The 16,644-nt window shown below is 44.4% G+C and overlaps 1 protein-coding gene across 1 annotated transcript; it reads right to left on the bottom strand.

Annotated features, from left to right (window-relative positions):
• Positions 1–1,175: 1,175 nt before the first annotated feature.
• Positions 1,176–7,924, bottom strand: LOC118429918 (kelch-like protein 24). The gene is made up of 3 exons (XM_035840550.1): positions 7,872–7,924; positions 5,507–6,265; positions 1,176–2,320 (listed from the first exon to the last, which is right to left on the bottom strand). The coding sequence occupies exons 2-3, from the start codon at positions 6,251–6,253 to the stop codon at positions 1,370–1,372; spliced, it is 1,698 nt and encodes a 565-aa protein (XP_035696443.1). The 5' UTR covers positions 6,254–6,265; positions 7,872–7,924; the 3' UTR covers positions 1,176–1,369.
• Between the last annotated feature and the right edge of the window lie 8,720 nt (positions 7,925–16,644).

Raw genomic sequence — 16,644 nt, forward strand, 5'->3', positions numbered from 1 at the left:
CATGAGGACACTAAGTGTCTTTCAATATGAAACTTTAATTTTGTGCATAATGGATACATTTCTGCTTCATTAGATAGGACAAGCAGCGCTTTACTTCAATAGGAAGCAGGCCGACTAAAAATTCTAACTGGAAGCTATGTTACTCCTCTGTCCACACCAAAAAAAAGTCTAGAGTCGGCAGTTTTTTTAAGGTTAGTTGGAAAACAGGAAACACAACATTTTTTCCCCTAGACCTGAAAACAGTTATCTGTGCTCTGAAAGTAAAGGGTTCTGTTCAATCTAACCCTGCTTCTTGTCTTTATTTTTGTCCTCTGATTTTTGCAATTCCCTATAAATTACATAACCAAGCATCATCATCATCATCATCATCGCGGGCTGCTTGCCCGGACCAAGTCCACCCTCTCCTTCCAGACTTCTCTGTCCCCCATAGCGTTCTTAAGGTCCTCGACCCGAAGCCCCACATCACGTGCAAGTTGGTCAATGTATGTTAGTCTAGGACGCCCAGCATGTGCACACCCGTGTGTTGGCTTCCACAGTATGAGACAGTTCACTTGCAAGCTCAGCTTTGTTTCTAAAACAATGGCCGGCAAATCTGGTCCTACGCTCCCTGATGATGGTTGATATGGCAGGAATATTGCCATACAACTGTTCCTTGGTAGGATGTTGCTTCCATGACTTGTTGAGCACAGCCCTCAGCATACGTGTGTAAATACCATCAAGCTTGCTTTCTAGTTTCCTAGTTAGTGTCCAAGCTAGTAACCAAGCATAGATTATGTAAATGTTGAAGTAATTTACATAATCAGACTATTTCAATCAGACTATTTCACGGAAATATGAGGTCTCCGAACTCTTGTTTGTGCTGAAACATTCCAAAGTCGACAAAATTCGGGAAAGTAGAAACAAGTTTATTTAGTAGTCTGTACCTCACTTTGTGAGTTAAGCTAATCTAGTTGTTTATGTCCCTGCCATAAGGAGTCTAACAAGGACCGAACCTTCTTGAAAATAACTCTACATCTAGTTTTTAATACTACAAATATGATACTGTACATTTGAACTATAATTTTCATGTAAATGCAAGTGTACTCTCACAGCCCAAAGTATACAAATGTACTATGTATGAAACTTGACATCTTACTTCAACAGCAGATTGTAACATCAATATTACTTACATGTAGGTCATGTTGATTTGATTACCCGTATATGGATGACATTCGTGTACACACAATGGTTAAAAAAGTTTTCAACCATATTGTAAGTCGTACAAAGCAACTGCAAAATGAGCCAAGATATGCTGATCACTGGAATTAATTCAATCAATTCCAACACTGCATATTTAGAATCAGTTTTATCCAGTACAGACCACTATGCATCAGCAGTACTTCAGTATGGTGACACAGGTATGCCCATACAGACCTGTGGGCATGGACCCCACACGATTGAGTGACTGGGTCTCTGGATCAAGGCACAGGACATTTTGGGTAACGCTGTCTTTGTTTTTGTTACAGCCTCCATAGATGTATACCTTCCCACCAAACACTGTCATTCCAAAGTAGAATGGAATACCTGATGCTACAACACTCCAGATACCGCTGTCTTTGCCAGGTGTAAAACAGAAAATGTGTGAACCAAGCCCAGCATAGATGCTACCATTGAGAACTGTAGCTGTCACATATTTATCCTTTCCAGGCATATCTTGCAGTGATCGCCATTGCAAGTCTCCCGGGCTGAAGCAGTACACTGCTGAGGTTGACTTTTGTTCACCATCCATCCCGCCCATCACATATATGCTGCCATCCAACACTACAGCAGCATGCTGGCACCTTGGCTGTGGAAGAGGTACACCTGCAGTCCACTTGTTCTGGCTTCGGTCATAGACCTCAACAGATGCAAGTGTAGGTCCACTGAACCCATTCATGTTGCCACCAATTGAATACACTTTTCCATGTAACACTGCTAGCTTGTTACGATACCGTGTTGTGTTCATCTCGGCAAGACTGGACCAGGAGTTCAGTTCTGACTGGTACAGCAACACTTCTTTGCCAACAGAAATGATAATGTCACTGGTGCCTAGAACAGCCACAGGTACACACACAGCATAATGCTTCATTTCAGTCAAGGGAATCCAACTTGTGCTTGTTGGCTCTGTGGAGTAGGTCATTGTGATTGATTTGGAGAAATCATCAAATGTATTGCCTCTTCTCCTTTTCCCTGCCATCACCACTACTGCCTCCCTCAGACCACTGGCACGGCGGGGACGGGTGCGGGGAGACTGGACCTCTTCTGGGAATAGCTGATAAGTAAGAGTTTCCGTCACGATATCCTGCAGGTAAGAACAGGTAAGCGATTTGCAGAGAATCGAACGGGGTGAGACTGTTCACGCAGTGAAGGAAATCGCGCGGGTTCGATTCTCTTCACTTGGATGCGGAGCGCGCACGGCGATGGTGAGCCTGTACTACCGTGCGAAACGATTCCCCGGGTGATGAAACGCGCACGAGCGCGATTCTCATCACTTGAAGGCGGAGCGCGCACGGCGGTATCAGGACAACTCGGCACCTGGTACAATTCGTCCCCAGTCAATCAGGACAACTCATCCCCTAGTTTAGGCACCACATATACTCAGTACATCATTTGTGTAGATTGGGCTCGTAGAACACTTTTAACGACCTTGGAGCTCATTTTCACTTTGCTAGGCAAATATTTTCATAGCGTCGGCGAACTTGGGTGCGCTCACTGAGCGGAGCCGCTCACAGTGACCTTGTCGGCCCCGGCCGTCAGTCCACCCGAGTCGTTTCGCTGTAGTCAAAGCATGACAATCCTAAAAACTAAAAGACATTATGAACCATATTACGTTACTAAGCTTCTTGGTCTTCATGAAGATGCTCTGTTTCTGTATATTTGAAATACTCGAAGCTTACCTATACGTATTTTGACTCTGACTCTGAGATCGTATACTAGTTTTTGAGTGACTCTTCCGGTCTGGTTCGTGGACATAAAAGTCGAATTGAAAAATAAAATGAAAGTGTCCAATGTTCTTTCATGGGTGTATATTATCTATAGATACGCATAATTATATTCCTCGCCAAACATTGCCCATACTCCAGTAACACAACAGCGGGTTTGCTCACTTACGCTGCGACGTAGCGTTAACAAAACAAGAAAATGGCGGCTTTTCCCACCCTATACCATCATGCACCAGGCGTGGCAGGAAACTTCGCAGGAAATCGTGTTTTTAATGTGAAATCTTCAGCTGTGGATATGGATATTCCCTGTTAAAAGTTGCCTGGCTGTCGCTCAGGCGAAAATGTCATACCAAGTAGGTTATGCTTATATAACCTCCTTGGCCATACCTACCGACGTATGAAGTTTACTAAGTCGCAATTTTATTGATCTGGAAGCTCTAGTCGATTCATGACTTAAAACTTTAACTTTTTTCTTTGCAGGTATTTTATAGCGCCGGCGTCTCGGTGCGTTCTGAGCGGGGCACGATGGCCTTGACCTTATCGGACCGCCGAGTCGGCTAGCTGTGTAGTCCTATAAGGCATGACAATCCCAACGACTGCTGTTACGTTTGAAATTTCATACGTAGCCGATTTGTGAACGGGTCCGGTCATTTTGTTACGGAAACTTTCATTCTAATCTATTTCGTCTTTGTATAAATATCTTCCTTAGTAGTAGTGCATATTAAAGCTAAGTACATTTAAAGTCTCAAAGTCTATCAAAGTACCCAATGCTAATAATAAGTACCCTGGAAACATTTTCTAGAAGTTTCCTGACATATATTTCCTATCATCATTTCCTATCTATCATGTCTTTTCCCGTCTTTGTGGACGTTTCTCCCACAGGCGATTTCCTGTTACATTTTCCTTCAGACGATGTACATGTATGAAACCGCATGTGTGTATTATTTACTTTTCCAAGTGATTACACATAATTATATCAGTCTCGTTTATATACAGCGCAGTAAAGAACATATAGAAATGATACCGGTACATGAAAACCTTTTTTCAGACGGGCGACGCACGCACTTTCGTGGGCATCCTGTCCGTCCCACGCCGTCGATATCGACTATCCCTTCAAAGTGTATATTTTAGACTGATACCCATTCTCATCACATTTCTTACAAAACATTACCCATGCACCAGTTTAAAGGGAGAAGACACTAATGTTTGGTGCATTTACTACAAGGCACACAAATATTTATTTCTACCGACAACTGATGCTATACCGTCATGCATTGCATGACACGCAGTTGTGCTTTGAAAATTGATTGACGTCGGCGCGGCACATGATACTCGATCAAAGGACCGCCACCCAGTACAACTTCCATGTAGCGAACTTCTGTACTGGGGATTCCCACGATTTAGGGGACGTTCTAATTATAATAGCAGGGGAGAAGCGTATCAAGATATATCAAATAAACTTTTTACAAAATATAAGTAATTTGACAAACTTCCTTGAATATGGAGCAACATTTAACAACCGTATGAAATATTTAAATTGTCACTTTGTTTCCTTTAATAAACTTAACCAGGCACCCATGTGAGACGTTTATCCGCTATAATAATAGACCTTTCCAATTTTTACCGGCTACTTTCAGTTACTATTTCTAGATAAGTTGATATCCCTTAGTTAATCATCGCTAGATGTATAGCTACATCGGTAGTAGTATATCGGTAGATAGGAATTTGGGTTTTATCCGCTGGCTGGTCGTCAAGGGATTTCAAGGGTGCAACTCGGCATGAAGTTTCTGTTCCTGGGTCGGAGCGTCGCCATCGGACGTTCCTGGTCGTCGGGCAGTGGACCGACGCAGCCATACTCTGAGATTTTAATCTCTGCGTATCTGTTCAAGTTCTGTTGGCTTAACTAACATAACTTCTAGTTCTACTATGTAGTTAGAAACTGAATACACAGGATAGGTATGATGTATTTGTATATATTTCATGTAACGTTATGAATTTGCAGTGGTATGTAAGGCGGTTATGTAGAAGGTTTTAGTAGGAAAAAAAACAATGTTGGTGTGACATGAACTATTTGTCTCTGTTTTGTTGCCGACTTACGTGATTAGTAACGTTACTACATTCTCGGCGAAGGGTTAAATTCCAACTCAGAAATGAGAAGTAATTCAGAGTGAGTCTTACTATACGTTATCGACAAGTATCGCTGTCAAAAATGTGTCAGCACCCGTACCCAACGTCTTTCAAAATGACGGGCGTTCGCGCGACGCCTTGAAGTGAAGATACTAGTATTCGAACGTTTAAGTTGTCTAGTAGGCCGGTAGTATTGGCTCACGATCGCCTTGCGCGCTCCGCCTTAAAGTGATGAGAATCGCGCTCGTGCGCTTTTCATCACCAGGGGAATAGTCTCGCACGATAGTGTAGGCTCACCATCGCCGTGCGCGCTCCGCATCCAAGTGAAGAGAATCGAACCCGCGCGATTTCCTTCACTGCGTGAACAGTCTCACCCCGTTCGATTCTCTGCAAATCGCTTACCGGAACCTAGCTCTATCCTGGCAAGATGTGCAGACGGCCTTGTTGGTCTGAACATTCTTCAAAAAATGCATCTTGTCCATGAAGGGGAACCTGACCAGCTCCATCAGCTCTCTCATCTCCTCCTTCCTCTGCTCATGGTCATGGTCAATCCAGGCCATCACTGCTGTGTACACAGTTTCTTCAGAGGCCTTGAGGTCATCTGATGAGATGAGTGTCTTGAGCTGGTCCTTAGTCAAGGAAAGGATCTCGGGTGTTTTGCTAACTGTTTCAAACTCCTCCAAGGCACACGAACTCGCTTTCTTCTCCAGGTCTGGACAGGACAGCATGTTGCCTAAATGAAGCATCTGCAGACAGTCTTTAGCACTCAGGTTGTTGGATATAAAAGTCACACATGCACCACGCACAGGTTGGATCCGGAAGAAGTTGGCCCCTTCTAGCAGTTCCACAGCATTGTCTTCTGTGATGGTGACTTTTGACGTGTACATGTAGTCAACAAGCAGCTGGAATGTGTCGGGGCTGACTCCATGGATGTCCACCTTACGCTCCTGGCTCTCACGATGCCCATTACAGAACATTGCATGAAAGTACTCACTGCAAGCAGCCAGAACGTTGCGGTGGCAGGGGATCTCTTTTCCCGAGACACAAAGGGTAACATCTGTCAGTAGGTTGTTGGAGCGCAATTCCTGCAAGCCCTGCAAGAGGGAGCCTGCGTGTGGCGTGTGGCAGAAGTCAAATGATGCCTGTGATTGCTGTCCTGCAGCCATTGTGTGCTAATCCTGCAAAACAACAGGATTTAATAATAAGTATACATATATATTACATGATATAATTGACAGTTATCTTCTAGTCGATATAGTCACAGGATCTGAGTAGCTCATATCCAATCCATCATCTCATTAGCTATTGTCCTGCAAATGTCCATAATATATGCTACAAACAGCACTAGCTATCAGAAGTTCAAAAAATTTCAGAGTGGGGGATACAATTCCAATTTTCCGTGATCACCGTGCTATTATTTGTTAATATTGTCTTCAAAAGAACAATTGTTATTGCATGCTATACTCTTCTTGTACGGTTTTCTTTTCTTTGTAGAAGGGTTGGGATTATTGACAGGATGTTTCTGTCAAGAAGGATGTTTTCCACATGAAACATTATCTCCGTGTCACTTTACAGCCATAGACGTGGGCCCCGTTCATACCAAGCCTTGCACATACAAACTGAGGTATTTCTGCATCAAATATAATATAATAATATTATAGTACATGTATAATTTATCGGGTGTATTTGCAGCCAGTAGTGTTGAGTAATGAGGCTGATTAACGTGGTCAAGGCGCCTCCTCAAGCATGTGACCCCCGTTTTACGTCCATCCTGGAAGACGATTTTGTGTAATTCTTCGTGAAGCTACAGCATCCAGTCGTCCTTGGTTGGTCTTCCATCCAAGAACTGACCGGACTGCACATTGCTTAACTTTCGAGATCAAGGGATTGGGTGTATGCAACGCGCCACACGGCCCAATATTTCTATTGCTGGAATATTTGCGGATATGGAAGTTTGATGTCTGGACAGACAAGGTCCAATGTGTCTGGTGGGATGGGCGGGAGGGGGGCACTGAGCAAGCATGACGCCACCTTTCGTCTTTTGATTAATCTGCAAGGAATGTAGCTTGAACCGGCTTGCAGTTGTAAACAACTTGGACGTCTCACACACGATGGTATACATAGCCGAATCCGATTTGCAAGGCTTAGTATGAGTGCAATCACAAACTGAGGGCCTCATTTTGGCTCAGAGGTTCAACTGAAAATATATAACCTCCTTGAATTAATCAAGCAGCTTTTATCATAAAACCTCCATGAATGAACAAACAACCTTTAGTTTAAGTAACCTGATACAAGAAATCTGGACCTCGATGAAACATTCAAATTTTCTTTGTCATGACAGGACCCATGCACACCCCATGCTGACTGTGTTCTCGGACTGGACGGCTTTTTCCACCAACCCGAAAGCCCATCCTGTCACATAAATTTGTTGTGAATATGATCTTGTGTGCTTGTAATTTTTTAGGGTCAGCTTCAAATGGCGATAAAACAAACAAATAGGACCTTGCAGGGATCAACGTTACACCAAATCCAGTGCAGGTTGGGAGAAAGAGCTTGGTCGTCTTGAAGTTTCCCGTAAAGCAGGGACATAATGAGAAACAGCACACATCAAGGACGTTATATCACACCAACACACCATGCCAGAATTTCGGAACAAGGAGGTTAAAAAGAGACTTCTCTTTTCAGACAAACACTCAGGATTTTCATCCTTTTCTTCAACAAATCGGCGTGAACAGTTTAACTTTTGCCCTTAAAAGCACAAGTCTGTACGACAGTTTTTCTTACCTTCACGAAATCAAACCCAGACCGCCTCTCCCCTGCTCGTCGCAAAAAGGGCGGGAAAGGTCCTGGCGGTCAAAGCGGTTTTTATGGAATAGTCCAATCCAATATAGGGGTTGCGATAACAGTGCACACATTGTCTCGGACTTCATCCTCATGTATAGATCAATTTACCATAGTTTATAGATCTTTATAGATATGTACCAAAAGTCTGTACAATGTAAACAAGAGTTCGGAGACCTCATACCTCCATGAAATATTCTGATTATGCAAATGACTTTGACATTTGCATAATTTATGCCTGCTCATGTAGAGTAGAGTAGAGTAGAGTAGATTCTTCGGTTGGGTAGGAGTACACCTTTCACTAACTTACACAGGTCACAGTGTTTACAGCCTAATCATTTACTACACGTACTAAGAGGAATCAGGATACTTTCAAATTAATTATGCAAATTAGAGACCTATTTGCATAATCAGTATCTGCTTAACTTTCACCTGCCACAAACTACATACGTAACACGTATTTGTCCTATATTGGAAAACACTGTGAATATAGATTTTACTCATTAAGTATGCAAATTAAGTCCAAATTTGCATAATTTGCACTTCATTATGTACATCTCTGCCACAACTACCTGCATACCAAATACCATGGACATCATTCCTATGTCCCATCATGCTCCTTGGAAGATTTTGACAAAACCGCTCCTGCAGTTCCAGAGCAAGCTGCTAGGAGGCCCAAATATACACCACTTCTTCCTTACATCAAAAGCTATCTGCCACCAAAAATCAAGACCGTAGCATGTCCAGGTAAAAAGATACCAAAAATTAAAGTTCTGCTGCAGTACCAAGGTCACACATCAGGGGGCCCAAAATTGACCTTGACCTTCGTCTTCCCAACCCTTCCCACATACCAAATATCATCGTAATCTATCACGAGGTTCTCAAGTTATGATGACTACAATAGTTACCTCCATTTTTCATGGAGGTAACTACTACATAACGCACCAAATACATGACAGCCGTCTCATGTACTGGACTATTCTAGTACATTTGCTTGAGAGGTTCTTCCTGACCCTTCTTGAGTGGCTACCGTCCTGTTACTCATCACACCTGAAAGGACGTCATGACGGAAGGTGGCTGCCAGGTGACTCGTCAAATCTCATGACGATTTCTTTCAACTATTCAACGAAGTGGACTGGTCGTGTGTTCAGTAACGCTTGTCAGTTTTCTGTGTGTACGTAAATATATCGTCATGTCTCATGACTCACCTTTGACAAACTTCATGAAGTTCCAGGAACTTCAGTCAATCGGAAATCTGTCCCAGAGGAGCAGCTAGTCAGACGTTGGTAAGTTTTGTCCCTTCCAATTCATTTTGTCCAAAAGATATGTTTCATTTTGGCCCTGTTACGTTCGTCGTACGACCATAGTACGATCGCAAACTGAGAACATTTTTTTTATTTGTGGGATAGTCGTTCAAATGTACAAACATTCAGCCACGCCTTGCCTTGGATCCTCGTCGGTGGTTTGTTGATGTCGCAGCCTGCTTGAAAATTCTACGTCAAAATAGTACGACGGCCCACCGTACGTTTGTTGCGATTTCTACTCCCCCTACCAACCTTGGTTAGCCAGCGGACGGGAGGCCTTGGTCTGCTATGTGTAAGGGGATTTCGGCTACGCCAGCGTATTGCATGGCTTACCTCAGTTATCCCTTAAGTACATTAGGCCACAGGTGCCTCAGTGTTGCATATCTGTTACGTTGTTTGTTTGACACCCTTTATTGCATGTAGTTTCAACTGTTCTCTTATAGCTGATTAACTAAACGTTATATACTAGGCTGTACGTGTCCGATACGGTCCTCTATTAAAGCTGTACCTTATTCAGTGAAGGCAAATATTTTGTAATATCGCCAACGCAAATACCGCAAAGTCGCTTCGTGCTGACCGCCTTGACATAGGTAACGCACGAAAGATTTAAGACAATAGACAGTAAACAGGTCGTGTTTTTCAAAACTACGTCACTGTAATATTGACAAAACATCTGTTAACACGACTACGGTTTGGCTTTGTGCCAGGAATGTTCTAAAAATGTCCTCACTTTGCTGTCGTATACCTTTCCTATGACCATGTGGACGGGCCCATACTAGCCTGATTAAATCTCACTTATAGTAGCCCGCGCAACATCCGCCGGCCCGGCCCCCTCCGTGGGGAGGGGCCAGTTACAGCCCTGGACAGCGGAGTTTGCGTTACACAGACTAGGCCCATACTAACTAAAGAACAATGCCCTACTCCAATCGTACACTGAATGAGAGTGACGTATAACTGAGGAAATAGGAATAAATGTTTTACATCCGTTCATATCCAGGTAGAGACCGGTGCCATCAACGCACTTGCAGCTACATAACGTGATAACATTTCTTCGACAGTGTGGTGTATGTGAAGAGAAGATGCCGCGTGCGACGTCCTGTGCCGTATTCCTGCTGGCCGCCCTGCTCTCATCCTCCCAGGCCCGCCGAGACGCCGCGGTGTGGTATGAAGACGTCTCAATACGCGAGGATGCGTCCGTCGGCAGCACAGTCAAGCACCTGCGGGACGTCGTTAACGCCAGCGCTGTAGAAGCAAATGGAACATCCTGGGCAGTGAACATCACCAGAGGCAACGGTTTGGGACGGTTTGAGGTCGTTCCTGAGAACCTGACGCTCACCGTGGCCGCACCGCTGGACTATGAGTTCGGCCCGCGGTACAACCTGTCCCTGGAGCTGACAGATACTGCAGACAACAGCGTCTGGCTCGTGAACCTCGTCATAGTGGTCACGGACGTGCCGGGATACCCGCCGTACTACAACAAGCGGTGCGAAACACCAGTTATTCCTGATGATGGGACGGATGAGAACTATGTGCTGCTGAGGAGTACTGATGGACATTACGATGTTGTACTTCATCATAGTATCGACCCTGCACATTCTACAACCACACACCAGTACACCGACGACCTTATCCCCGCTTTTCGTGACGGAGCAGCTGATGTTATCATGGAAGACTGCTCCTTTCGATGGTGTTTTGCTTTCAGCCCATCGCCATATGATATCAATAAATCATTGCTCGAGACGGCATTTAATGTTCCTGAGAATCAAGGCAGATTGAACTTTTCATGTAGCGACGGACAGTTCAGAAGTAAGGGTGAGGTTGTAATTCTGGACACTGAATACGGCCATACGTTGCCTGGGTGGGCACAAGGTGGTCAGTGCGAGATGGGCATGGCAGAAGGGCTCCTGTATGTTTGGCTTGCAGAGTTTAATGAGATATGGTCTACTTCGTCCACTCGGATACAATGTACCGCTGTCGTCGCAATTCACGCATTTGATGTAGCCTATTTGCGAGTCGATATCAAATTTCAGTACGATGTTACAGGATGTCCCGAGGGCAGGTATGGTCTGTACTGTGACAAAGACTGTACATGTAAGAACGGTGCTCGTTGCCATGGTTTTAACGGTGCGTGTGAGTGCCGCCCGGGATGGAGAGGGAGGGTCTGTGATATCCCCTGGCCTGAGGTCGTCATCGTGGATAAACCTGGCGATTCAGTCGTGAAGTACATCGGTACCAACCTGACTCTGACCTGCCTGGCTCCACACATCCACGTAGCAAATATGACGTGGGTTTATAAAGCAGAAAAGAATTATTATGAAACGAGAATCATTGAGGAAGGAGCAGTACAAAACAGTTCCATCAACTTCGAGCCGATCTTAGAGACTGCCAATGGTGAATATACTTGTGTGGTAAAAGCTATAGATGGTGAAGTGATCAATGCGACCTTTATCCTCAACGCTACCAGATGCCCGCCTGGCTACTGGGGTACGGGTGAAGTTTGTCGCCAGGTGTGCGACTGTCAGTACGGAGGGACGTGTGACAGGTGGGAGGGTTGTCTGTGTCCTCCCGGTCGTCATGGAGACAGGTGTGAACATATCTGCGCGCCTGGCGCATTCGGTTGGAACTGCAGCATGAACTGTCACTGTCAGAACAACGCCTCATGTGATCCCGTCAATGGCACCTGCATCTGTGCAGAAGGCCAGTGGGGCGACTCATGCCAGAATTTTTACTTTTGCCCTCCCGGTCTTTATGGAGACAGATGTGAACACACATGCACACCTGGCACATTCGGTTTGAACTGCAGCAAGGATTGTCACTGTCAGAACAACGCCTCATGTGACCCAGTCAACGGTACCTGTTTTTGTGTAGAGGGACAATCAGATAGATTTTGTGAGAATGCCCCCAAGCCTGAAAGTAACCGAGTCGTTGTGTTGGCTTCCGTTATCCCTGCCATGTCCATAGTCGGTTGTATCGTGATTGTGATCCTGGCAAGGCGGCGTAGGCTGCGTACAAATGACACAGCGGACATAGAAATGGAGACCCTCTCACCATGGGAACTTGACAAACAGGACATTCATTTCGAGCACATGATCGGCGAGGGAGAGTTCGGACACGTCGTGCGAGGAAGGTTGCGCGTTCCCGAAGGCTACCAGGTTTTGGTGGCCGCCAAGAGTATCCGGCCCGACCGCATGACAGCGTCGGTTGTCCGCGACTTTCGCCGCGAGATGGACATCCTCGCCAGAATCCACGAGGACAAGAATGGACACCCGAACGTGGTCAAGTTTTACGGGGTTCTGACTAAATCGGAGCCACAGTACATTGTTGTAGAGTACGCGGCTAATGAAGAACTGCGGCGGTACCTGTGGGGTCTGAGAGAGCAGTTTAAGGTGACAGGACATAGGAGACTGTTAGAACGACTCGGGTTTGCTTCTGGCGTGGCCAGTGGGTTATCGGAGCTGGCACGTCTGAAGATCGTGCACAGGGACATCGCCGCCCGTAACGTCGTCATCAGCGACAGGAAGGTGGCCAAGATCGCGGATTTCGGGCTGTCGCGCGACGTTTACGTGTCGTCGGCGTACAAACGTCTACAGCAGCCGGAGGGATGCTGCTCACCTCGTTGATCATGGCCTTTCATGGCAATGAAGTTTCTGCAAACGGCACAAGAAGTGCTCCTACACGTGTGTTCTGACCGCTAGAACAGTACAGTGCTTACCATACGTGATGCACTTGCTAATTTGTCGCGGACTATAAACAATGGGTATAAAGCCTGTGCCATCATGCAGTCGAGCTTAGCAGTCAGTATAGACTTTTGATTCAGTTATCTAGTTAGGTATTTAGTTAGATCCATACAATTGGGTACATAGACTTGCAGCACTTTTAATGAAACGGAGTCGTTTAATTATGTTAAAGTATAGAATCCAATAGGGCATATTTCGAATTTGTCTGAAAAATTGTGTCTACTTTATTGCAATCACACTTAATCAGAAAAAAGAGCTTTACAGTTGAATATCACGACAATGTCCAATTTTGCCGGATGTTAATCAAACAAATTCTTCATCATCATCACTGTCGTGCAGAGTTTGATGTCATCTCTTTTAAAACATACCTTTTATCATTGCAATTATGCGGAATAGTCAAGTGGAACATTGTCGCATACATCAGAATCAATATCTAAGAATATCTAAGCAAGATGCATTGGATTGTGCTGGGGAAGGTTGAGACTAATGTGGTCCAATGGAGTTATTCCCCAATATTTTAGCGTTGTAACAGGTTTGACGATATTAGTGAAAGATAACGTAAGGCTGTAGCAGCTGATTAAATGATTATACACAGAATACCGAAAATAATAAGAAGTACAGAATTGCCAATTACATAGCTAATCATCGAATAAATGTATCAACTGAATTAAAAAAAGCAAATGGTTACAAATTAATACTTGTATGTAGCAACTAAACAAATTACAACAGAGAAATAAAACAGCTAACCAAGAGATAACCAGTGGACGAATTGAAGATCAGTACTGTGGTTTAATTGGGTGTGGCTTTTTTGTCAACAAAGTAGATGTAACATTAGCTACAGTGGGGAGTGGGGCGCTATGGGCAAGGCACTGCTCCCAAACATGCCCGGCACAGCAGCAGAGAACATCAGCAGAGGGCCGTGAACCTCAGCGGGAAACGCCAGTTACGGGTTATGTAGAAAGGGAGGACGCCACGTAATCTCCAAGCAGATCCTACAATGGCATAAGATAGTACCAAACTGGCCAAGGAGTTTAGTCAGCCAAGAGGTGTCCATTTGCCATGTAGCAAAACACACTCCTAAGCCAGCTTCACTTCTCTGGCAGCTTTTGATACTATCTTATGCTACCGTAGGATCTGCTTGGAGATTAGACGCCACGGGCCGTTTCTGACGGTGGGAGCGGCTGTTCAGCTGCATAGGATGTGACTACGGCCCGCCAAAGTCTGGCAGTCCCAGGCCAGTTAGGTGTCGACCCGTCACGTCTGTCTGCCTCACAGCTGGGTGCATGAGGATAGACCAAAAGTCGAACGACAGATGTAATAAGTCCATGGGCCAGAGGAAAAATCGGTACCTCCAGGGTGGCAAATTCTCCTTGTTATTTTTGAATAGTAGAAGGCCTGTGGCATATATTTTTATGTGATAGCCATTCTGGCATGGTAGCTTTATACTGGCTATCAGCCTTCAAATCTATCACCATCTAAATTATCTGGAAATTTCGTGTCTTAAACGGGGAGGGGCAAAAAATTAAACATCAATATTTTTCCATGAAAATTCACAGGCTAGTAGAACCTGCTAAGAGGATCATAAAAACATCAATTGATTTTCGATATCACGATTCAACACAAAATTATGACCACCTAAAATCGGATATTTTAGTGATTTTCTCGTCAAAAATATATACTTTGCATTCCAATATCGTGCATTTGTTCACATTACCTATGGGGCCTTGCCTTATGAGTTAGATTTACCGTCCGTATCATTCCTTGCATATCAAACTTTAAATGATCGAAATCCATCAATGAAATCCGGAGATATGAATGTGTGAACAATGACACACCTGTCAGCTTGTAGTATATCGTTGCTAAGGCCGTTGCTAAGGCTGTTGCTAAGGAGGTTTCATATCGTATTCCACAACAAAACTGATACAAAGAAGTTGAAAGAACTAACTTTTCTGTAGTAGGTTTGGGGGGAAAATCAAGTTATGGCCGAAAATTACCGAAATTGCGATGGCTACCCTCACAGATCTGCTGAAGATACGAACATAAGATGCTTGAACAGAATTACGTTGTACAGTTCTGCAGCACAAGAAGAATTCTGTACTTTACTTTGTGTACAGATGACAAGTGAGCTGCACGGCAATTTATACAGGCTATAGTCCGTGGCAGTTACGGCCTATGCACTCATATTCATGGCACGGCCGTTTGTTTAACAGATCATTATCAGTGAAGGAGATGCCACATACAGGTGTATCTGTTGGATCTTGACATTCCGAAACAAGGCAAGGAGCCAATTATCATGCAAGTTCATTCAGTGTTATGCACAGTATCTCATTTATAACAATTAAAGACGATATTACCCGTTTAGATAGCTTCTAATTCATTATCAATATCATAAATGTAACCATGTATGATGAAGAAACGGTTAGAATTGAATAAGTAGATCGAATCGAAACGTGTTGCTATCGCGTTGTAGTAAAACCCGACGCCCCATGGCAGGGTAGAGGTCCTGCTCCAACATTTGCATATATATTAGGAGAGTCTTGATAAACAAGGTATTCGACCCTTCCCTTCTTTACCGTCACCCCAGCATGGTCCGTACTATGCTTATTTATGTAAACATTACAAGAAACAAAAGCAGAACCGAGCGCTATGCAGATCGCAAATGTTTACTATTTTGTCAGGACCATTGTCGTGCCTGTGCACAATGTTCATGGCATGAATGTTTGTTTACCAGATCATTATCAGTGTTGAAGAAGTCACGCACAGGCACATCTGTTAGATCTGGACGGCAAAAACTATGCTTTGGTGTTACGCATTGTATACTATCTCATTTAGAAGAAATAAAGACAATCTTACACTTTTAAACAACTGCTACTTCATAATCAATATCATAAGCGTAACTTTGATGAATATAGTGTTGGAATTGAATCAGAGGGAGATCTGAAGGAAATGTGTTGCTACCGTGTAGCAAAACTCGATACCCCCATGGCAGGTCAGAAGCCCTGCTCCAACATTTGCATGTATACTAGGAGTCATTTAAGTTCCGTTCGAGACGCGATGAAGATTTCGAGGTCATGTGCCATCATGGTGTCCGACTTGTGGTCAGTAAGGGTCTCCCTTGATTAAGACACGAAATTTCCAGACCATTTGGATGGTGATAGGTTTGAAGGCTGATAGCCAGTATAAAGCTACCATACCACTTTTGTTGGTCTATCCTCATGCCACCTCCTCATACACCCAGCTGTGAGGCAGACAGACGTGACGGGTCGACACCTAACTGGCCTGGGACTGCCAGACTTTGGCGGGCCGTAGTCACATCCTATGAACTGAACAGCCGCTCCCACCGTCAGAAACGGCCCGTGGCGTCCTCCCTTTCGCCAATTCGGAAAAACTTGTAACCCGTAACTGGCGTTTCCCGCTGAGGTTCACGGCCCTCTGCTGATTTTCTCTGCTGCTGTGCCGGGCATGTTTGGGAGCAGTGCCTTGCCCATAGCGCCCCACTCCCCACTGTAGCTAATGTTACATCTACACCCACTCAAACCACAGTACTGATCTTCAATTCGTCCACTGGTTACCTCTTGGTTAGCTGTTTTATTTTTTTGTTGTAATTTGTTTAGTTGGTACATACCAGTATTAAGTTGTAACCATTTGCTTTTTCAATTCAGTTGATACATTTAT

This window comes from Branchiostoma floridae, chromosome 1 (assembly GCF_000003815.2).
Source record: "Branchiostoma floridae strain S238N-H82 chromosome 1, Bfl_VNyyK, whole genome shotgun sequence".
In the NCBI taxonomy this organism is placed as follows: Eukaryota; Metazoa; Chordata; class Leptocardii; order Amphioxiformes; family Branchiostomatidae; genus Branchiostoma; species Branchiostoma floridae.

What these genes read in the sequence shown, in the direction of transcription:
- LOC118429918 (XM_035840550.1), bottom strand. Translation starts at nt 6,253, where the DNA reads ATGGCTGCAGGACAGCAATCACAGGCATCATTTGACTTCTGCCACACG. An exon ending in CCGTCTGCACATCTTGCCAG is followed by an intron (nt 2,321 to 5,506) that starts GATAGAGCTAGG and finishes TCTTACCTGCAG; the next exon opens with GATATCGTGACGGAAACTCT.